The sequence below is a fragment of the Quercus suber genome, unplaced genomic scaffold (genome assembly GCF_002906115.3).
Source record: "Quercus suber isolate HL8 unplaced genomic scaffold, Cork oak 2.0 scaffold_1165, whole genome shotgun sequence".
Taxonomy (NCBI): Eukaryota; Viridiplantae; Streptophyta; class Magnoliopsida; order Fagales; family Fagaceae; genus Quercus; species Quercus suber.
This window is the reverse complement of record NW_027070564.1, coordinates 4,863-28,382: the sequence shown is the minus strand read 5'-3', so window position 1 is coordinate 28,382 and position 23,520 is coordinate 4,863. Positions and strand designations below refer to the sequence as shown.

General features: G+C 32.9%; 1 protein-coding gene across 1 annotated transcript; it reads left to right on the top strand.

Annotated features, from left to right (window-relative positions):
- Positions 1-7,867: 7,867 nt before the first annotated feature.
- On the top strand, positions 7,868-23,319 carry LOC111993425 (TMV resistance protein N). The gene is made up of 8 exons (XM_065769450.1): positions 7,868-7,976; positions 16,844-17,369; positions 17,715-18,813; positions 18,910-19,209; positions 19,304-20,383; positions 21,032-21,813; positions 21,963-22,094; positions 22,936-23,319. Exons 1-6 carry the CDS (start codon positions 7,868-7,870, stop codon positions 21,758-21,760), a joined length of 3,843 nt encoding a protein of 1,280 aa, XP_065625522.1. The 3' UTR covers positions 21,761-21,813; positions 21,963-22,094; positions 22,936-23,319.
- The last annotated feature ends 201 nt before the right edge of the window (positions 23,320-23,520 follow it).

Genomic DNA, 23,520 nt, shown 5'->3' with positions numbered 1-23,520 from the left:
ACTCCTATGACTATTCAAAGCTCAAAGTATATATGGCTATTTTTCCATTCTAAAACTCAGTTTTGTGGAGGATGATTTTCACACGAGGCCTGATTGGTGAAGAATTCCATGTATATGAAATATTTCCACAAAATATTTCCTTTTCAGGTTTAATAAGTACGTATACTAATTATCATAATGATCAGTCACTTGTAATATAATTCGATAATATCTTTTTAAGTTTCTTGATTTTATATTGCCCTGCATTGAACTGCATTCTCACTTTTTTTTACATCGAAATGTGGAAATTTGAAGTTGCTTACATGAGGAAGGCTTTTACTTTCTAAATTTTCTAACCCCCATTCAACCAACCTTATTCCTGTTTGTTTCAGGAGAGTCTATTAGGCATCTCTTCACAACTTCCCTCTGTAATCATTTCGACAAACTGCATTTAAAAAATAAATAATCTGGACTTCCTATGCTTCTGCAGAAAGCACACAGATTATCACCTGGTGTCCCACCTATAAGAGTTTATCCCAATTATGTAATTTGTTTTTCTTAGCAAGCCAAGTGATGAAGCATGTCTAGGAATGGTGGTACAAAACCAGATTAGCTTCCACTAATTAAGCTCAGATAACCTCAATCGAAATTTGATTCTAGGTTTCTTAGCTGGCATAAATTTCCCCCTTGGCAGGAACCCAAAGAGGTCTTTCTACGACTCCAATGTCCACCAGAGGAAGTTTGCACTATAGAAACCAGAAAATTAGACCTAAGTAGTTTCCAGACAGCCTTTTACTTGCAACATCATATACTATCTGTAACCATACCCACAAGATAAATTTTTTTTTTCCATCCCCAACAGAAGATCATATAAACTGTCTTGTTGACTCTCTAAGGTAGAGGACTTTCCTCCATCCCCAAGAGAATTTTTGAGTGAGTTTAGCATCCAAAAGGATAGATCTCAGCAGATTTTTCTCGTCTAAGCCACCCCAATTGAGCCTGCATGAGCAAAAACATTCCATGTATGCCTCCTCATTTTTCCTTGTTCAAGTCCGCAACTCTCTGGCACCCCAAACCTCCATCACTCCAAACCTCCATCACTCTCTGTCGGTATATTGAATTCCAAGCTACTTACTTCATGAGTTATCACTTCAACTCCATAGAATCTGCTAAATTGCTGCTTTGTCAGCATAATGACTTTTTTAGGCAGTAAGAAGATGTTAGATCAGTATACTTATTGTTTATAAAGCACTAAGTACAGCAATTGCAGACTCCCAGCAAAGGAAAGTTTCTTAGCTCCTCAGAAATTGATTCTTGCATCTCTCAGACGTAGTCTTCATTGTTTGATTTCATATATTTCTCATTTTATTTAACAAGAAGAGTGATTCTAGCTGAGTCAATATGCATGCATTTGAATTTAGAACAATCTAAACATGATGTTGTAATTACATTTAAGTCCATTTCTAGACCCACTTTTGTCTAATAAGTTTGTTTTTTTTTTTTTTGTTTGGTTTCCAATAGGGAGAACTGAACACTGATGACATAGCAGTTATTAGTGTTGTAAGACTGATTGGATTGATAGGACACAAGGATAGCATTTTCATCGATTATGAACTTCAATCCCAGTAATATTACAAGTATACTTTTAATATGTTGGATATGAACGAATTAAATGTCTAATTCTTTTTTTCTTTTTTTTTCATGATTGAAAATAAAATAAATGTACTATAATCTAGGAAATACAGGCACAGATACGAATATGGGTATGCGTATGACATAGAGACACATCAATTTTTGAAAAATTAAGACATAGACAAAGAAGTTTTGAATTACCCTAAAAAAATCAAATCCCATGGAGTTTGCACTCAAAACCTTCATAGAGAGAGAGCTTTAAATAATTAGGCTATTTATGAATAAATCAGACTCAGCTAAAAAAGAACCCATATATTTCTTTACAGGTTGCGTTAGTTTCTTGCACTTTACCAATGAGCCAACGGGATTCTATTCCAATAAGATTGTTGTTTGTATTGCTTTCCAGTTAATTTCCACCACTCTTTACTTAACCTATAACCTGTTTGCAGGTCTTCCTAGCTAGTCTTCTTACACCCCCCCTTCAACTTTATTTACAGACGTGTATACGCTGCTTTGACTCAGAATAGAAAATTACTTTAGTCATTATAGAAGTAGAAGTGGGACCTATATGTTTCAATAATTTTACCAGGAAGATTCCTGGAAGATGGTGAGGTCACTTGCAAACTGATTATGTAGAAAAATTATTACTCCGTGTCTCACTTTTCTCTTCTGCTGGTCCTGATTAAGTAAAATAAGTATTGGTGTGGTTAATGTGTGCTCTTAGGGTACACATTAAGTTATCTATTTTTGAAAATATTTTTTCGAAAATTAAAAAAACTGTCAATAGACTCAATACTTTTTCAATTCCCAAGAAAATATTTCAAAAATTAATTAATTATTGTGTGCCCTTAGGACACACATTAGCAAAATCCAATAAGTATTGGTTCTACAAATTCTTTATACTAGACATGTCGAATCATCAGAGAGTCTTTTGGCTAAATATTACAAAAAACGGGGTTTATTGTTGTTATAGGTACTATTCAAAGTTATTTAGCAAAATGAGGAGAGACTGAATTTCGGCAACATCGTTACCGAAATTGTAAGAAAAAGTATGAGAGAGAAGAAAGTTGAGTGATGTGATGAGGAATGAGAAAAAATTAAATTTCGGTAATGAGATTACCGAAATTCATGTCTTGCCCAGCTCCTGCCTGTGAAGTACCCAAAATGCATGCTAGGGGGATTGCCCAAATGGGAAAGCAATTGTGGCAACAAGTTGCCGAAATTGTAGAGAAAATATGAATTGTGGCAACCAAGTTGCCGAAAATGGGAGGAAAAAAAAAATTTTGTGGTTGCCGAAATCTTGGGGAGAAAAAAAAAAGTATTATGTCTACAACATTTTTACAACATTTTCACAACAAATCACAGGTGGTTAGTTGTTATTAGTTCAAATTTGAATTTAACACTGAGATTACCTTTTTAATCTAACAATTACAACTCGTAACAACCAGCTACTTAGGATTTATTGTAAAATTGTTGTTGACATATCATTTAAAGAAAAAAGTGGCAATTGATTTGTGGCAATGGCATTGTCGAAATAGAGGAGAAAAAAATTGTGGGAATTGATTTATGACAATGGCATTGCCGAAATAGAAGGGGGAAAAAAATTTGTGGGAATGGATTTGTGGCAATGGCATTACCGAAATAGATGAAAAATGTATAATTTTTTTTTAATATTCTTGTTACGTGAATGAAGCAACCTACTCATTCAGCAAAAAAAGAATGAAGCAACCAACACCTAGAAAAAAGAATGAATGTGATGCCCATGGAGGCTTTTGCTTGTCCAATAAAAGGACCCACAAAACATGTCCTGACAGCTCACGTATTCTCGAATTTTTTGTATTTTCTATGCTGACAGAAAAACTCTCCCTTTTGAATTAGTAGATATGTAGTATTTTTTTGGTTTGGGTTAGAAAACATCCTTCGGTAGAATGAACATACAGCTTTTCATTAATGTTACACACGTACACCATTTAATAATTTGTTCTTTATCTTATTAACACTCATATCCAATTTTATGTCAATTATATATTATTTACTTCTTATCTAGAAACTCATGTTTTGTAAATAATTTCAAAATTAAAAAAAAATAATTATATATATATATATATATATATATATATATATATATATATATTATTATATATATATAATAGTTATTTAATCTCTTCTGACCTTGATATTTTGCATACACATAGGGTATTATAAAGAGAAACATATGGCTTTTCATTAATGTTACACACTTACACCATCTAATAATTTGTTCTTTATCTTATTAACACTCATATCTAATTTTATGTCAATTAGATGTTATTTACTTCTTATTTAAAAATTCCTCCCCAAGATTTCGGCAATTTGGTTGTCACAATTCTTCTTTTTTTTTTTTTTTTCCTCCCATTCCATTCATATTTTCTCTCTCCTTACATTCCCTACAATTTCGGCAACTTGGTTGCCACAATTGCTTTCCCATTTGGGCACTCCCCTAGCATGCATTTTGGGCACTTCACGGGCTAGGCAGGACATGAATTTCAGTAATCTCATTACCGAAATTCAATTTTTTCTCCCTCCTCATCACATCACTCATCTTTCTTCTCTCTTATGCTTTTTCTTATAATTTTGGTAATGGTGTTGCCGAAATTCAGCCTCTCTCCTCATTTTGCTAAATAACTTTGAACAATACCTATAACAACAATAAACTCCTTTTTTGCAATATTTAGCCAAAAGACTCCCGAATCATATCTTAATTTCTTACTGTATTTGTTATTGAAGCAGCTAAAAACTTTAAACTTAAAAAAAAAAAAAAAAAAAAAAAAAAAAAAAAAAAGATTTGTGTACATGATTCTTCACATTTTTTTTTTTTTTGGTCTTATGGTACGTGGCATTGTTCAATTCTACAATACAAGATCATTTGATAGTAAGAATTAACCCTTCACACCCCATTTATCTATATTTAATTATTTATTTTTATTTTTATTTTTTTGTACATCTTACTATATGTTTCCAAAAATAAAATATATCTCTTTAGTAAAATTTCTTTATTTTTTTCCCCTAAAACAAACTCTTTTCATTTTGCATTTTGAGAGCTAGGGATACATGAATGCATGGATTTTTTTTTTTTTTTTTTTTGGGAAAAGATGCTATAAATTTTATGGTTACAAATTAGAGACATGTTCTACATTGCAACCCATAAACAAAAAGAAAAGTTTTCATTTAATGTTATGATTATATTTCTATGATACTCCTTTGTATATTAAGGCATATAAAAGTGACGTTTATTATTAAATTTACTTAAAATTAATTGATTTATATACATTTTATGTTACTTAAAACTTTTTTTTAAATAAAGTTTCAACCTATAGCATCTTTACCAATTGATTTAACTGGAACCCACGAAAAATAAATATAATCTAACGTGTAATCTTTAATTCATTTAACAAAAAATTATTGATTTGTATAAATTTCTACCTCACTCACTAAGCAGGAAACTAATATTTCACATGCATTGGTTTGATGCGCAATCATTGAACTCAATTTTAGAGTTAAATATTAATCTTATCATGTCTTAGCTGCTATAAATTCATTGTGTTTCAGGATTAGATAGTGTGTTTCTGACTAAGAGCATTCCCATTAAGGATGCTAAAATTGCTCAAAGCTAAATTTTACCACCAATACACAAAAATACCCACTACATCAAAGATTTCAAAAGCCAAAAATTTTGACACACAGCTACAGTGAGCTGTTATCAATAACATCTCACTATAGCATAAATGTTAAACTAAATATTATTTTTTTTTATTCCCAATGGTAACTTTTTCTCTTCTTTCTTCTCTCTCCTCTCTCACTTTCCTCTTCTGTCTTTCTCATAGCTTTTGTTTCTCTCTATTTCACGGCATAGGCATCGGCGTTGAGGGGAGATCGGCGTGGGTCATCGGCTAAGAGTTCAACGTGGGTCATCGAGTTGATCGGCGTGGGTCTCTAATTGGCGTGGTGGTTGTTAGAATTGTGGTTTGGTTGTGATTGTGATTGGTGTGGTTCTGGGTTATGGGTTTGTGATTTGAGATTGTTATCGATGTGGGTTTGGGTTGTGGGTTTGTGATTTAGAATTGTGATCAGCGTGGGTCTGGGTTATGAGTTTGCTAGGTTGTGGCCTTATGATTTGGTTGTGATTTTGAAGGGTTGTTTTTCTTTTTCTTTTTCTGGTTGTTGGTGGTGAATGGTGATGAGGTTGTGGGTTTGAGTTTGTGATTTGGTTATGATTTTGGTGGTTGGTGGTCATGGTTGTGGGTGGTGGTGACAATGGCAATTGTTATAGCTATGGTGGTGCCGGCGGGTGGTTTTATTTTTGTTTTTATTTTTTTGTTTTTGATGGTGGTGGCTAGTAGCGACTAGCTGTGGGTGTGGGTTTGCAAAGAAAGTGGTAGGTTTTCAGAGAAAGGGAGAGACACTGTTGAGGTGCAAAATAATTAAATAGCCACAAATAGGCCCAAAAAAGAGATGAAAAAGACTTTAGGCCCATTTCACACAAAAAAAAAAGAGAGAGAAAGAGAATAAAGGGTGGGCTCTCACAATAAAGGAAAGGAAGGAGAAAAGAAAGAAAAGGAAAGGAGCCCAGAGGATCTGATCCAGAGGTCCACGAAGAAAAGGGCCCAAGAAAACAGATAAAGGAAACAGCAAGCCAAAGCAAGCCCAGAAAGAAGACTTAGGTCGGGACGCCCAGAAGCAATACCAGAGGTAGAGGATCCCCGGACGCGTGAGGTGAAACTAAAACAGATTTGAAGAGAGAAAAAAGACAAAAGGCACGTGGACCTTATGAACCAGGCACACAGTGGAAGTACAAAGCAAAGATGCAGGAGATTTGGTTCCAACCATTTGAAGAAAAAGACAAGGAAAAGTACAACTGGGAAAGCTGGGAAAGCTGGAGCAAAAGCCAAAACGCCTCAGGTCAACCAACGGGAAAATCTGGAAATGGGAAACTAGCTGGGAGACTTTCATCCGGTCGCAGCAAAAAGAAAGGAACTATGAGAAAAAAGGAAACGACATGATCCTGAAACAACCAGGCACTGAACCGACTTCAAAGGGCAAAAAGGAAAAATCGGTAGTACCCCCAGGAGCCCGAAGCTGTGCTATAAAAAGGGGGGAAAGGAAAAGCATAGGACAGGCAATTCTGGACGCTTAGATCATTCGTTAAGACACTTAAAGTCATTTCTCTAAAGTCTCAAAAAGATATAGAAGAGACTCTGTTAAACTAAAGGGAAAACAGAGGAATCTGTTCCCGGTATCCCAGAGGCAGCCACTACAGTACACGCTCGGATTCAACGAATTCAAACTTTGCAAGTCTTTGAAGCTTGAATGGCCGTCAAAGTTTGTAATTTTTGAACTCATTTGAACCTTGCATCATGTCTTAGTGAGCTTTGTAATCACAGTTAAAAGAAACTAATGAAACATACCTCACCAATTAGAGGATCCCTAACATGTTCTTTGCATTATATTTCATTTATTATGCATTTCCTTTACTGTTTGTTAAATTACCGATTGTCCCAAAAGCTTAAGCTATTGGGATATGGTAAATTTAATCATTTAACTAATACTTCTAACACTCTCCCTCACGTGTGGGCCGAAACTACCTTTTAATAGGTGAGACCCAACACGTGGGAATTTAAATAGGAGGTAGAGTGGAGGAGACAAGGATTGAACTCAGGATCTCATGCTCTGATACCATGTTAAATTACCGATTGTCCCAAAAGCTTAAGCTATTGGGATATGGTAAATTTAATCATTTAACTAATACTTCTAACACTGTTAAACGTTATTCAATACAAATACTTTTTTTTTTAGTTGTTTGTAATTGTAGGAAGTTTGTTCTGTGCACAAATCTATTCTTAAATCAGCCTGTTAGCTGCGGAGAATTGATCCCAATCCACCAAGATCCTCTCACACGGCCCAGGATCCTTGGGCCATAGTGCTAAAAAAAAAGCACTCTCACAGACACAGATAAGAAGAGAGAGAAAGAAACATATAGAGAATAAAAAAATAATATCTAAATGAAGTGGTAAAAAAATAGAATTTTTGATGTATGATGTATTATAAAGTGAGGTGTTAAAAACTAAAAAGTAGTATTTTGAAATAGTAAATACTAAAAATTTTGACTCCTTGATGGGAATGCTCTAAGAGCATCGCACATGTTATAAAGTTAGTATATTGTAATAGTTTTTTTTTTTTTTTGAGAGAGAATTTCAACCTATGACGTTCGCTTCTAATGATGGCTCTTTCTCATCAGACCAAGACACCAATCAGTTTTTGGTGTAGGCGGAGATTGAACCTCAGATCTCTTATACAACCATCAGAGACTTTACCAGTTGAGCTAACTGGTAATAATTAATATATTGTGTAAATGCTCTAACAAAATCCAATAGTCTATTTAAGAATAAAAGTTACAATTTTACACTATGTTTGGTTGGAGGGATTATAGGGAGGATGGAAAACAATGGGTGGAAAATGATGTTTTCCACACCATTTTCTACCGTTTGGGAAGCAAGGGAAAACAGAGAGGATGGAAAACCGGGAGAAAATTTTCCTCCCGGGCCCACCAATTTTTTTCCTCCCAAATCGGGAGGAAAACTGTGGAGAGAAAACTGATCTTACTGTGGAATTACCCAAATACCCTCTCCCAATGTCTCCAACAACCCACCGCGGCAAAATAACCACCAAGGAAGCCGGAAATAACCACCCAAACCATCACCACCACCAAACACCGGAACTTAGCATAGACATACCACAATCAAAACAAAAACACAAAACCCAATCAAAAGATTTGAAACACAAAAACAATATTTCTCATAAGTCTAATAAAATCTGAACAATAAAATAAAACTAATCAAACCAAAACAAAAAAAAAAAACATGTAGGCCGATCTGTGTAGAAAAGCGGAAGAGAAGAAGAGAAGGAAGAAAAAAAAAAAAGTGGAGAGCACCAGTGGAGTAGACGAAGAGAAGAAGAGAAGAAGAAAAAAAAAATAAGTGGAGAACACCAGTAGAGTAGACGAAGAGAAGAAGAGAAGAAAAAAAAAAGGAAAAAAAGAAATGGAGAGCACCAGTGGTCCAGTGGAGCAGAAGAGAAGAAAAGAAAGAGTAAAGTGGAGGGTGCTTACACAAGTGCCAGAGAACAAAAGGAAAAAGACAAGTGAAGATATAGATAGGAAAAGGTGTGGAGGAGAAAAAAAGAAAAAAGAAAAGAAAAGTAACGTGTGGATAAAAAAAAAATAAGGGAAAAATAAAATAAAGAAGAATAAATTAAAATTGAGAAATGTTACTATAAGATTTTCACAATATTTTTATAATAAATTTTAAGTGGTAAATTGTTATTAACTAATACTGATAAAAAAAATATTTAAGTGATATGTTCAAATTAAAATTAGTAATAACTTATCAAATATAATTTATTGTGAAAATATTGTAAAATGTTAAGGATGTAATTTTTTTTTTTTCAACGTGATCTGATCAAATTGTACATTATTGCAATTTTTACATTATAATAATAAAAATAATAATAAAAATTTATATATATGACGTGATAAATTTTATATTATGTAATGAGTACAAATAAATCTATTTTTTACATATTATATAACAAGGGTATAATAGTCAATTTATATAAATTACATTTTTCTTCCTTCCCTTTTTCTCTCCAACCAAACAAAAGAGTTTTCCACCCTCTCACTTTTCCACTCTTCCAACCAAACACACAAGAAGGAAAACTAAATATTTTTCATCCTCCCACTTTTCCATCCTTCCATAATTTTCCATCTTCTCACTTTTTCACTCCTCCATCCAAACGGACCCTTAAAGATACCTCATCTTTTTCTACTTCATTGCTATAATATAATGGTTCCTTGGGCACCACTTCTACTTTCACACATAAGCTGCTTTAAACTCAAGCGCTTTCTTTCTTTTTCTTTATGTATAAATGGTTAATTGGTCAGACTCAGACATGTGAACGCTGTCTCATTTTTATTTTATTCTTTTTTGGAGACTTTATTCTACAGGAGAATGCAGGGTAAGGAACAAAGGGCGCACTCAAAGAAAGGCCTACTTTTCTTTTTGTTAGTCAAAAGTGAGATAAAAATATAAAGATAAAGATAAAGATCACTTTATTAATGCCTGTCTCTCTGTTCCTCACATGGTGATGCTGTGAAGAAAAGAAAAGAAACGGTGTCGTGTAGTGCATCTGAACAAAAAAAAAAAATATAAGAAGGCACAAAACGGCAGTGTTGGACTTAAATGAAGTCACAAGATCAGCACGTGCACAACTTAACACCAGAAACAGTTACTGAAGCTGTCCAGGTGTCATGAAATGATTGGCTCCTTGTAGTTAGAGCTAGGTGGTTGGTTGGTTAGAATTTTGGCGCCGTTTCTTTTCTCTCATTTCCTTTGCTCTGCTCTGATGTATATATAGCAGAATAGCAGATATTTATTTGTACTCTCAAGTATAAAGAAATATAATTTGCCTCAATTATATAATTAAGAGTAATGCTACAAACAAAAACTTTTTTCTAATATTTTTACAAACTGCTTATATGACAAATTTTTACTAGTTCTAATATGGGTCCATCAATAACGTCATATTTTTACTTGTAATAACTATTTGAAAAATATTAAATCCACATCAGCAATTTATAAAAATGTTGTAAAATAGTTTGTATCTGTAGTATTACTCTATAATTAATTCCCATGCTGCAAAAAAAGTCTTCAGTTACCTTGCAAATTACTCAGTGCCTATCCTTTTAGTTTTCACATTCTCTAACATGTTTAATGGTTGTATTTGTTATAGTTTTATAGTTCAACTAATACTTTATATTGTTTTCAATAGGAAGGGTTTTAATATTCTCATTAGCAACATATCGTAACTATCTTAAAAAAAAAAAAAAAAAAATTCTCTTAGTGGAACTATTTATTTATATATAAAAAGAATATGCATTTATTATTTCCACATAACTATACTTGCTTTTCATACCATCATGTTACAAATTTGAGGAAAGAAATACTTATTTATACTCCAATTTGCTCCTTTATAACTCCTTTTTACTATTGATTTTTTTTTTTTATAGCTTTCATAGATAACTGTAAAATTTTAAAAATCTTATCAATCTATTTTAAATGAATAGAGTGGATTTTAACACATTATTGTAATTATTTAACATACTATCAAATTCTAATATTGTGCTGGTAAATGCTTATTTAAAAGAGCAACAAACTCACCGACACAACAATAATTCACAGTAGTTTCTCACTTTCCCTAACTAGTAACAAAATTCAATCGGTATATTTTAGGGTAATCGTTATTGAGATTTTAAGATATGTTTGGATTCTTTGGAAGGCTTTCCTCGTCTTTTCCTACTTCATTGCTACCATAATTCTTCGTTGTTAAAAAAGAGGACACCCACTTCAACTTTACACATACGCTGCTTTGTCTCAAAAGGAAATTGCATAAAACTCAAGTAGTCAAGTCCTTTCTTTATTTAACGAGAAGATGAGAAGGGAGGGACACTTTATTATTTATTTATTTTTGAATGATGATGAAGGACTTGACTTGCGTTTTTCTAAGTTCACTTGTAGGAGTTGTAGCCTTACTTAAAATTACTCTATTTTACCATTAAAATCTTCTAGATTTCTTAGAAAATTTTTAAATCTTATGATGTTATCCATTTATATATATTTTTTAAATGAGTAAATTTTTATTTTAACATTATCAATAATTTAACACATTATCACATTCTAAAATTTTGATGGTCAAAGTTTATTCAAAAGAAGAATAAAGTTATGAACAGAACAAAAAATTACAAGAATAATATTTCTAAATTTTTTTTAAAATTCAGTTGGTATAAATATTTTAAATGATAGTACAAATTTAAGATATGTTTTGTAAGGGCTTCCTCGTGATTTCTTACTGCATTGCTAGGATGGTTCCTCGGTGGCAGAGGCGAGGACAGGGATTCCAACTTTACACGTACGCTGCTCTGACTAAAGAACTTGGAAGATTATTATTACAACTATGCGAAAATAAGTCCAGATATTATTGATGTCACGACTACGACTACGTGGAGACCACTTTATTAATTATTGATGTATAATTATCCACTTGTCAGATCTTTTATTATTGGCTTGCTTTACAAACTCATCTACTTTTTTTAATTTTTTTGACCGAATTGATAGACAAACTCTTCTACTTAACCTTTACTGTTCGTGGACACCTTTTTGTCAATTGTCACTGAAGAGGCTACTAGCGTCTCTTCCAAAATTTTCACACTCCAAATTTTAGGGTGCTCTTGATGGTGTCCATAAAGAGATGACTTGGTAGAGAGAGGAGTTCTCATGAATTGTAGGTATATATAATTCTCACAATTTCTCTTAATTCTATCTTTTCCTGATTGTGAGTATTTAAAAATAGGTTGAATATAAGCCAACTATTAGAGTATGTCACTTCAGTGCTTATCTTGACAACTCATATCAATATAAGTTTAAGTTTGAACTCAAATTTAAATTCACCTATTAGGTTACCAATGTGGACTATTCATTGGCCATGGGTTATGGGTTGGGTCAAACCGACCCAATTTCTAAATACTAACAAAAAAAAAAAAAATTGAATTACATCTTGATAGATAATTAAGTTAAATAAACAATTATAACATATTTTCTTTTATATATAGAAAAAGATACCATAGTCATCTTGTAAAACATAAAAGCTTCCAAAGTTTTGATTATCATCAACAAGCATTTTATGCGGTATTATTTTATGTGTAAACCATTAAAAATCTATAAAAACAAACTGTGAATTGTTTATGTAAGGAAGGACGTATATCCATAATATTTTTCCCATAAAAAAAATATCATAGGGAGGTTTTGTATTACACTAAAATATCCCATTGAGTTTACACTTAAAACCTTTCATAGAGTTAGGACTATAAATAAGTAAACTATTTATAAAGTCAGATTCAGCTCTATAAAAAAACTTGTTTTTGTTCGTTTATTTAAGATACGAGCTAAATTCAAGTTCAAATGTATGTGAAATTATTAAACAAGTTAAGTTTAAACATAATAATATGTTCGTGAATAAACTTGTTAGACCTATAGTTAACGGATTAAATTTATCATTTTTTTAATAGTTTAAACATTTGAGATAATCATTAATTTAATATGGTATTAGAATATGAGATCTTCAATTCAATTCTTAGCTATATACTCTACCTCCCACAAAAGCTTAAGATTTGGGATAATTGACAGTATAACAAAACTTACATGTATGATGCTAAGTAAATAATATTAATTCATAAAAAAGGTACATATAATATTAATATTTCAATAAGAACCCATATATTTCTATAATTCTATTTTTGTTTTTTTCGCGGCAAGATTCCTGAAAGATTGGGCCTGGACTCGGGAGGCCATGCATACTGTAGAAAAACTGACTCGTGAATTCCGTACCCTGTGTCTCACTTTGTTCTTTACTTCTTTTGGTTAGTCACGCTCATGCAGGCAGAAATCACTTCAATGGTTCCACCAATGATACTTTCCCTATTCTTTTCTAACTTTTTGGAAAAAAAAAAAGTAACGTTAATCATGTTAGCTTTTGAATTTGGGCAAGCTTGTCATTTGTGCACATTATACGAGGACTTTTGTCGCTGCTGAATGCTTTCCTCCGAAACTTGGTTGGATTTTTTTTTTCTACTTCTTAATAATATATTTGGAACAGTTTATTTGATTTCATGCAATTTATTTATTTTATATACGTTTCTCAAAAAAAATATTTATTTTATATACAGTATTATATATTTTATTTTTTCAATATATGTTTTTGTTCAATTAATGTTTTTAACTAAAATAAGTTATGGAAAATAAATTATAACAATGGCAGGATTACAATTGTAACCCAATTTAAATATTTTCTAGAACTGCATAAATAAGCAGGAAAAAATGTTGAGACAAACGGTTATGATATAGTCAGAATTCAAACTATATGGGTAAGTTTGGGTATCTCATACCTTTCTATAGTTTATTCGCAAAGTATTTATTAAAATATATATTTTTGTAATTTTTATGCTAAATGTGTGATAAAAAATTAAAATTTCTAACTTATTTTTAGGATTTAAAAAAAGGTTTTGTTAAATTTTGAAAAAAAAAATTGAGACAAAAGACAAAAAGTAAACAAATTTTGCTAAACAATACTCTTGAGAGCACATTCTCCAACATGTTTAATGAGTACATTTGTCACAAGTATTTTCACTTCATTATTGTTCCTTAAGTTCTTTCAAATTTTAGTAATTTGTCTAATTAACAAACTCTATAAATTGGGTTAAAAAAGAACTTCTCTTTCTATTATCTTTTTTTCCTCTTTTTTCCTCTTAGTTTATAAAAAAAAAAAAAAAATGTCAATTAGTTGAGCTATAAAATATTAAAACCTGGCTTCAAAAAAAAAAAAAAAAAAATATATATTATATATATATATATATTAAAACCCTTGTTTAGCTCTAAACTCACTACTAATATTATTTTATCAACTACGTTTAAATCTGTCACCTCAACCGATATGAAATATCTCATAAAAATCAAATTAAATCAAATCAAATACACTATTCCAAACATACCAATAAAAAAACAAAATGTGAATCCGAATCCGGTTGTTAAGAAAGTATTGGGCAGTGACAACTGTCCTAAATAATGTGCACATGAGCTAAAATTCAAAAGGTTGCATAATAATTGATATGTTACACATTTTTCAAAAGTTATAACGAATCGTCATACATTGATCAGTGATTTCTGTCTTGACTAACCAAAAGAGAAAAAGTGAGACAGAAGGTACAGCATTCACGTGTTAAGTATTCAATTTTTTTCGACATTAATCAATCAGTTTGCAAGTGGCCTCTCATCTTCCAGGTATCTTCCGGCAAAATAAGACTTAGAATTATTGAAAGGGCATATATATGTATATGTATATGTATATGGGTTCTTATTGAATTTTCATATTAACTTCCAAGTATATAAAGACGTAGTGGGTGTCCTCGCCTCTGACACCAGGGAAATATCGTAGCAATGATGTAGGAAAAGACGAGGAAGCCCTGCAAATAGACTATAGGTAACAAGTAAAGACCGGTAGAAATTAAAGTGAATAGCAATACAATCGAGGAACTTACTGGAATTGAATTCCGTGTGGAGGAATGTTGGATTCATTGGTTGCGTTAGATAGGAAACTAACGCAGCCTACAGAGAGAAGTAAAACACAATCTGGCAATAAAATGAAATTATATGTTTATTATATATATACACACAAAATTGGAAATTCTCATGTGATTTTTTCACCAAAAACATAATTTTTTGAAGATTTGAATGTAATAACAAATACACTTAACCTTCTTAGGGTAATGTTTTATGTATAAATTGTTAATTATGTCTATGTAGGGTTGTGAACGAAGAAGAACCAAAAAAATTTCATGGTACAAATATTAGAAGTTCAAAATTGTTCGTTTAATTTTATTTTGAATACAAGCAGATCTCAAGCTTATCAACAAAGTAGATTATGTGTTTCGGCTTGGATCATTTTCTTGTTAAACAAGCTCAAATTTGTTCACAAACTAGTTGATTAACTTATTATTTTTCCATATATATTAAACATTGCAACTAAAAGTTTTTATTCCTTCACAAATCTATACTAATATTTAACAATTAAATTATAGTTGAAATTATAGTATTTGAGTTATTTAGATAGAACAATTTTTGTTTATAAACTTATAAAATTAGATTAAAAATTATAAATAATTTTTATTGTGAATATCTATTTATATTACCAAAAAAGTTACAATTATAATTTGATATCTTATGAACTTGTTTATAAATATACAAAATCTAATACCAAGTTATACCTAATAAAAAATAATCCAATTATACGTGTACACTTTAACATATAATGTTATATATACTTAAATTAAGAATTATGTTCACGAGATTGTTCACAAGCAAATTATTATGTGAGTTTGACTTGTTTAACAATCGTGCATAAATTAGAGCTTGAGCTTAGCTCGTTTGCTAAATAAATGTAAATATATAAACAAACTTTTTTTTTTAGTTGAGCCCAAATTGTTTATAAATATCTTGGTTAATTCATACCTCTAACTCTATGAAGGTTTTGAGTGTAAACTCCATGAAATTTCAAATGTAACACAAAACCCTCATGTAGTATTGTTCTATGTGAAAATAGTATCGATACTTCTCAATAGATGAACAATTTAGTTTGTTTTTACAAATGAACTCCATGGGATTTTGAGGGTAACACAAAACCCTCATGTAGTATAGTTCCATGTGAAAATAATATCGATACTTGTCATTATATGAACAATTTAGTTTGTTTTTACAAATGTTGGATGATTTATACATATAATACCACATTTTTCTAAAAAAGAAAAAAAAAATACCACATAGTGTGATCTCTTAGTTAAATGTTTCATACATTTACAATGCCACATGTTTCTTAGAAAACAGAAAACCAAATAGTGTGATTTCTTTCTTGAAGGTCTTCCAACATTATCTGTCGGACAAGTGACTCAATGATTTTCTATGCGTCATCACATACAGTCATAAATTCTCTAATATAAAAAAATTTATGTTGTCATATCCTATTTGGAAACCAATTTAAATAATAATAATAATAATAATATTTTTAATAGATTGGATAGAATTTTGACCTATGCCGTTAGCTCCATGATGATTGCTACCTATGATCATGTTGAGACACCAATTTATTTTTCGTGTAGGTGGAAATTGAACTCAAAATCTCTTATTCAAGTACAAAAGACTTTAATAGTCAAGCTAACTAGAATCTAAAAAAATATTAAGCGATTAGGGGACAAAATTACCGAATTTTACCAAAAATGGCAAAATTGAGTTAACTGCAGAATCATAAACTACTGACCTTAAGGGTCGTCCCAAAACAGACGGGACCTTATTCTGACTTTTAAACTAAAAGTTATTAAGGAAAAACAAATATTAAGCAAAAACACTGTTATCGGGGCCTTAATGAAGGAATTCGCCTAAATTTTGGCGACGTTCATGACATCATGAATCTGGATCAGAACGTCGTTTCCCTTCAACCTGCCAAATTTCATGCAATTCTGACACTGTTACCCCGATGCCCCCTACTGGCACCCCCCTTTGATCTTGCGTTGTGACTTCCTGCGCCCCTGCTGTTCAAGGAAGGCATGTGCTGTCTGTTCTACATCACTCCTCCTCCTCCTCATCTATTCCTCCTTCTTCTACCTCTGGATGCAAATACGAATACGACGCGTTTCTCAGTTTCAGAGGCATCGACACCCGCAACAATTTCACAGGCCATCTATACGATAGGTTGAAGCAAGAAGGCATATTCACATTCAGGGACGATGAGAGGCTCGAGCAAGAAACAGAGATTAACTCAGGGCTCCTGAGAGCAATAGATGAATCGAAAATCGCTGTTGTCGTTCTATCCAAACAATACGCTTCGTCGAGTTGGTGTTTGATCGAACTAGCAAAGATCGTCGAGTGCATGGACAAGAAGAAGCTGACAGTCCTTCCTGTGTTCCACTATGTGGATCCTAGTGATGTCAGGAATCAGAGAGGTTCTTTCGCGGAAGCTTTTGCAAAACATGAAAATCGATTCAAAGATAAGATTGATGATGTGAAGACTTGGAGAGCAGCCTTGACAGAAGTTGCCAGTCTCTCTGGATGGCATCTAGAGGATAAGTAAGAATTTCTTTTCTTTTCGAATGATGGTTTTTATTTATTTTTATTTTTATTCCTGAATTTTCTTATCGTTACTTTCTTTACTTTGCCACATGACATCTTTCTTTTACTTTGCCCCCAGTATATGACAAATCTAGGAAATTATAAGCTCGAATTGGTCTTTGGTTGAACAACATCGCATGCATATATTGTTTGTACCACGTACATACTATGCACTTGTAGAGGTCCCTCTTTTTTTTTTTACTGAACGAAGCTCAGATTGTATGTTTGCTGAATATTTTGTCTCTAAATTAATGTATCTAGCTCTGCCTCATCGAAATTGTTGTTCTGCTATATTCTTTGCAGTTCTGAATCAGAAGTTATCAAAAAAATCATTCAAAGAATAAATAGTGAGTTGGATCGTGAAGTCCCCTTTGTTTCCGAGCACCTAGTTGGAATGGACTCCCGTGTGAAGGAAATGTTGGATTTATGCTTGGGTGAAAGGTTGAATTGTGTTCGCTTAGTTGGGATTTGTGGAATGGGTGGAATCGGTAAAACAACTCTTGCCCAAGAAGTTTATAATAGAATTTTTCGTGACTTTGAAGCTAGATGCTTTATTGCTAACGTTAGAGAAGAGTCTAAAAGTCGACGTCTAGTTTCTTTACAGAAAAATATTCTTTCTAAGATCCTCACGGGAGCAGAAAAAAATATTGCAAATGTTGAAGAGGGAAAGAAAATTCTAAGGAAGAGACTCTGCAATAAGAAGGTTCTTATTGTTCTTGATGATGTGAATAATGAGGAACAACTAAAAGCATTAGCAGAGAAGGATTGGTTTGGTCCAGGGAGTATAATCATTGTAACAAGTAGAGATAGTCATTTGTTGAACAGTTATTGGGATGGAGTGATTGATATATATATAGCTAAGGGGTTGAATGATGATGAAGCTTTGGAGCTTTTTAGTTTGAAGGCTTTTAAGAAACCTCGTCCTCAAGAAAATTATGTGGATTTGTCTATAAATTTTGTGAGTTACGCTAACGGCCTTCCTTTAGCTCTCAGAGTTTTAGGTTCTTCATTGTTTGGTAAAACACTTGATGTATGGAGAAGTGCTCGAGATAAATTAGAAGCAAAACCTAATAGAGACATTATGGATGTACTTGAATTGAGTGTTGATGGGCTTGATTATACACAAAGGGATTTGTTTTTAGATATTGCGTTTCTCTTAAAAGACATGGAAGACTATTGCATAAGAGATACTCTAGAAAGTTTAGGTCATTATACCTACGATATTGATGTTCTTCAGGACAAATCTCTTATAACCATTGCTTCAGATGGAGCTCTTTGGATGCATGATTTGCTTAAAGAAATGGGTCAAGACATTATTCGTCGTGAATCCCCTGAAGAGCCTGGTAAACGTAGTAGGTTATGGAGTTATAAGGATGTCCTACATGTATTGACAAGTAATGCTGTAAGTTGACAAGTTTAAACTTGAATTTAGAAAAGTATATATGTTCTTTCAAATTCTTCTAATAATTTTTCTAATTTCATTGTTTTTTGTTACTAGGGAACAGAGGTAGTTAAAGGCATAATGCTAAACATGCCTATTGAAGCAAAGGAACGCTTGAGTGCTGAAGCCTTCACAAAGATGAAAATTTTGAGATTTCTTAAAATTGGTTATGTGCATCCTCCAAAAGACCTCATTGGAGGTCCTATCCAACTTCCACATGGTCTTAGTTATCTTACTAACGAGTTACGCATAATAGATTGGTGTGGATATCCTTTAAAATCCATGCCAACCAATTTCCAACCAAAAAAACTTGTTGAACTAAGAATGCATTACAATGAGATAAAACAACTATGGAAATGAACTATGGTAAGATTTTCACTTATGCAAATGTGTTTTTCCTTCATTTTCATTAAGGCATGAGTTCGTCTAATTATTTCTTGGTTTATAACAGATTTTAAATGAGTTAAAACTCATTGACCTCAGGGATTCTCAAAACTTAATTGAGATCCCAGACCTTAGTGGAGTCCCAAATCTTAAGCAATTGATCCTCCGACGTTGTACAAGACTCTATAAGATACATGCATCTCTTGGAGATCTCAAAAGGCTTATTCGATTGGATTTGACTGGTTGTAAACGTCTCGAAAGCCTTCCTCATGAGATCAACTTGGAAGCTCTTGAAACTTTTATTATTTCTGGTTGTTCAAGACTAAAGAAGTTTCCAGAGATTGTGGGAAATATGTCATGTTTGTTAGAACTTTTTTTGAATGAGACTGCTATAACAGGGCTACCATTATCAATTGAGCATTTAATTGGCCTTACTAAATTGGATCTAAGAGACTGCAAAAACCTTTCACGTCTTCCGAATGGTTGTTATAGTTTAATGTCTTTAAAAATTCTTAATTTATCTGGTTGCTCAAAACTTAATGAATTACCAGAAAATTTGGCGAAAATCAAAGGTTTGGAGGAGTTAAACTTGAGTGGGACGGCTATAACAGGCCTACCTTCATCCTTTGTTCACTTAAAAAATCTCAAAGAACTCACTCTCTCCAAATGTGTGGGGCTATCATCTAATAAGCTCACGAGGTTTCCTTTGATGCAACCTAGAAGAAGTCCAGATCTCATGGGCATGCTAATGCATTCTTTAATAGGCTCAAGCTCTTTGACCACACTTGATCTAAGTTATGGCAATGTTCGGACAATTCCTAATGTTCTTGGGTGCTTGTCATCTTTATATGTTTTAAATCTAAAGGGAAATAATTTTGTTTGCCTTCCTGAAAGTATCAGTCAACTATCTAATCTGAGATATCTTTATATTGGTGGTTGCACTCATCTTCGAATGTTGCCCAAGCTTCCATTAAATGTTGACTTTATTGATGCAACACAGTGTACCTCGTTGGAAACATTATCGTTAAGGCCAGAATACGATTATCGGCCGAAATTTTGTCTTCTCAATTGCAATAAATTGATCACGAATCAAGGCTGCGGTGACTTGTTTTCAACAATGCTAAGACATTATATCATTAATACCCAGGTCTGTCTCTCACATGTGAAGTTCTAAACATCATGAATTGTATGTTTCAGGGGGGAATGTGCAGAATAACAGTGATAATGATTTGTATATAGTTAGTTAGGCATAGCTTGAAACTATAAGGGAAAATAGACATCTCGAGTTTTAGAAAATCGAGATCCATTTACATAAATTTCGAGTTTTTAAAACTCGAGTTCCATGCAAAATAAAATTTAGTTTTATCGCCCCTATAGTGGCGTTTTTAAGTCTTATAGTGACGTTTTAAAACCCTATAGCGGCGTTTTCCTGCAAAAAAATTTCATAAGTATTCAATACCAAGTTCAGGGAGCCCTATAGTGGCGTTTTTATGCCTTATACTGACGTTTTAAAGCCCTATAGTGGCGTTTTTCTGCTAAATTTTTTTATAACTCCATTTTTAAATCCTATAGTGACGTTTTTAAGCCCTATAGCAGCGTTTTCCGAACTCGAGTTTTTAAAACTCGATTTTCACTTGGATTTTTTTTACAAATCATACCTCAAAAACTTGATTTTTATCTTGAAACTCGAGTTTTAGACACTCGAGATGCTAGTTTTCAATATTCTTTTCCAACGTGACAACTAACTAAATTCTTTAATATTTATTGTTATTTAGAAAAAAAATTCATGTTTCAGGGTAAGCGAGATTGTTACGATGTCGTGATTCCTGGGAGTGAAATTCCGAAATGGTTTAGCCACCAAAATGTGGGGGGTTCAGTGAATGTGCAAGTGCCCTCAGATTTATTAGGTAACAAATTGATGGGAATCGCTGTGAGCGCTGTTTTTGTATTCCGCAAGCATCATATTCAAGATTATGGAAAGCCGATACTTTGGTGTTCCGTTGGTATGGGCCGTTTTTTACCCGTGGAATCTGGTAAGATTGAATCGTATCAGCTGCTGCTGAGATATGTGCCCTTTGCATTCTTTGGAGCGGAATGGACAGAAATATTGAATCAAGTCGACGCTAATGGATTCAGCCAGATTGAAGTTAAATTTGAACCAGAAGGTCCAGGATTGGAGGTTACAAAATGCGGGGCCCATTTGGTATTCGAGCGAGACATTGAAGACCTAATAAACCAAACTAAGGCTGGGCCTAGCAGCTGCATCATCACTCCTTATGATGAGGAAGGTTTTGACGATTCAGAAAAAGATACCAAAATTAAGCGAAGGCGTGATGACTCTGATGGGGAAGGGGCTGGACCTAGTGGAGAAGCTACCTCTAATGATGTAGACGAACCACACCCAAAGAGGATAAGACTCCCTAATCTGATTGAAAGATTAATTCCACGTTTGGGAAACTGGCTTGGGAATTCAAGCACAGAAGAACAAGGTGACTCTGATTGCGAGGAAGAGAAATCCCTGTGAAATTGGTAGCTTTGATGAAATTGGCTGATCAACTTTCTTGTCTTTGACTTTTTGTAAGTCAATATCTTTTCTCCCTCTTACGGAGCTTGTTGGTAGCTGTATATTTCTTTTTTTCTTTTTTAAAATTCGTTGAATTTCTTTTCTTTTTATTCCATGACAAGGTTCTTTTTAGATTGGTAATTTGTTTTCTCATTTCTGCCAGCTACGTCATACTGGATATGAAGGAGTATTTATTTGGACCTTGTTGAAAAGGAGAAACTGTCACGTTGCTGGCTGACGAAAAAGCATGTGGAACTGATTGTATGGAGTCATTTTTGTTCAATTGTGTCGGATGGTAGATTCAGAACTCTCTGTTATTGCTCTCTTTTTATAGTATTTACTACAACTTTCCATAGGAGAATGCAATAGATGCATGGTACTCCAGTGTTGTAAAATCAAATGGAATGAAGAAAATTTGGGCCTCTGTTTCCAAGTGAAGTTAAATTGCAGCAAAGTAGATAAAATTATTTGCAAAGCTTTCTTGTCCTGTACAATAGAACTAATGCAACTATTTTATCATTTAGAAGTAGGACAACTATTTTAAAACTTAAAGGACCCTTCTTTTCTCTTTTTTTATTTTGACTTCACACCACACCACCCATTGTTTGGTTGATTGGAAAGCTACGGAAATTTTCCTTTTTGGTATTTGTATTTTGTGCTGAGTTTGTCCTTGAATTAGGCCTGAAACAGTTGAATTAGGTTCCTGAGTTCTGACTTGTTTTTCTGGGTCCCAATATAACAAAACTACAAAATATCATTATTTTCTGTTTTTATTTTAATAATCTAATTTAAGGACAAAATTTTGTCTAGAACTCCTGATGTGCATGTGTCTATATGACAGGTTAGCTCTGTTGAGTTAATAGAGTAAAGCTATAATATTGATTTCTTTCTTTAGAATATTTGCAGTAGATGGATACTATGCTATCAATTATATCATTTGTTCGGTTATTGCTGGTCAAAATCATAATTTTTATGTACTCAGTACAAAACTTTTATTTTATTTGTGTTTCCCTGTTATCTATGCACTTCTTTATCAGACTATGATCATCCAGCTACCATCCTTGTCAACTTGGAATAAAAAACTTCTCATCGTCTTATTTGTCATTTGGAAATTGATGTCAAGTTGTTCCATCTAGGTGCATTGATGTGGCAGTCCTATATATTGTGTGGATCACGTCTAGATTGGTTGAATCAATACAATTGCAGGGAAGCTTCTATTGCTAGCAACTGCCAAAGCTTGAATGTGCAGAAGTGTGGGCTTTGTCACTACTACATGACTTCTTTATTTGATGATTGGGGTCTCATTTGTCAATTGATGGTTGATAATGGAGAAAGATATAAGCAAAATTGTAATTGTGAAGCAAGACCCTGTAGATTTAGAAGCTATGTTGAAGAAGTTCAGCCTAAAAGACTCAGATTACACATTGATTCCATGCTTAAGGATGAGGGAAAACGAGATGTACAATATCCTCTTGCATTGCTGCCTTCATTACTTTTGAGCTTTTCCTTCTAAGCTACTGGTATGCATCCACCCCCTAGTTTTCTGTTAGATTTATTTCAAATAGCTCATTTATTTCCTCTTTTCTTAGTGATTTGATTAAATATTACTTCCCCATGGTGTAACTTCAACTGGCAAGTCACATCAGTACTGCTTCATTTGGATTTTTTCAAAATTTCTGTGGATGAATACTTCAACAGTGAGCAGAAATTTATACCAAACT

Excerpts from the sequence above, each read along its gene's own strand:
- LOC111993425 (XM_065769450.1), top strand. The coding sequence starts at position 7,868 with ATGGCTCTTTCTCATCAGACCAAGACACCAATCAGTTTTTGGTGTAGG. Across the intron at positions 7,977-16,843 it reads TTTACCAGTTGAGCTAACTG|GAAGGCATGTGCTGTCTGTT; the intron begins GTAATAATTAAT and ends CTGCTGTTCAAG. Across the intron at positions 19,210-19,303 it reads AGATAAAACAACTATGGAAA|ATTTTAAATGAGTTAAAACT; the intron begins TGAACTATGGTA and ends GGTTTATAACAG.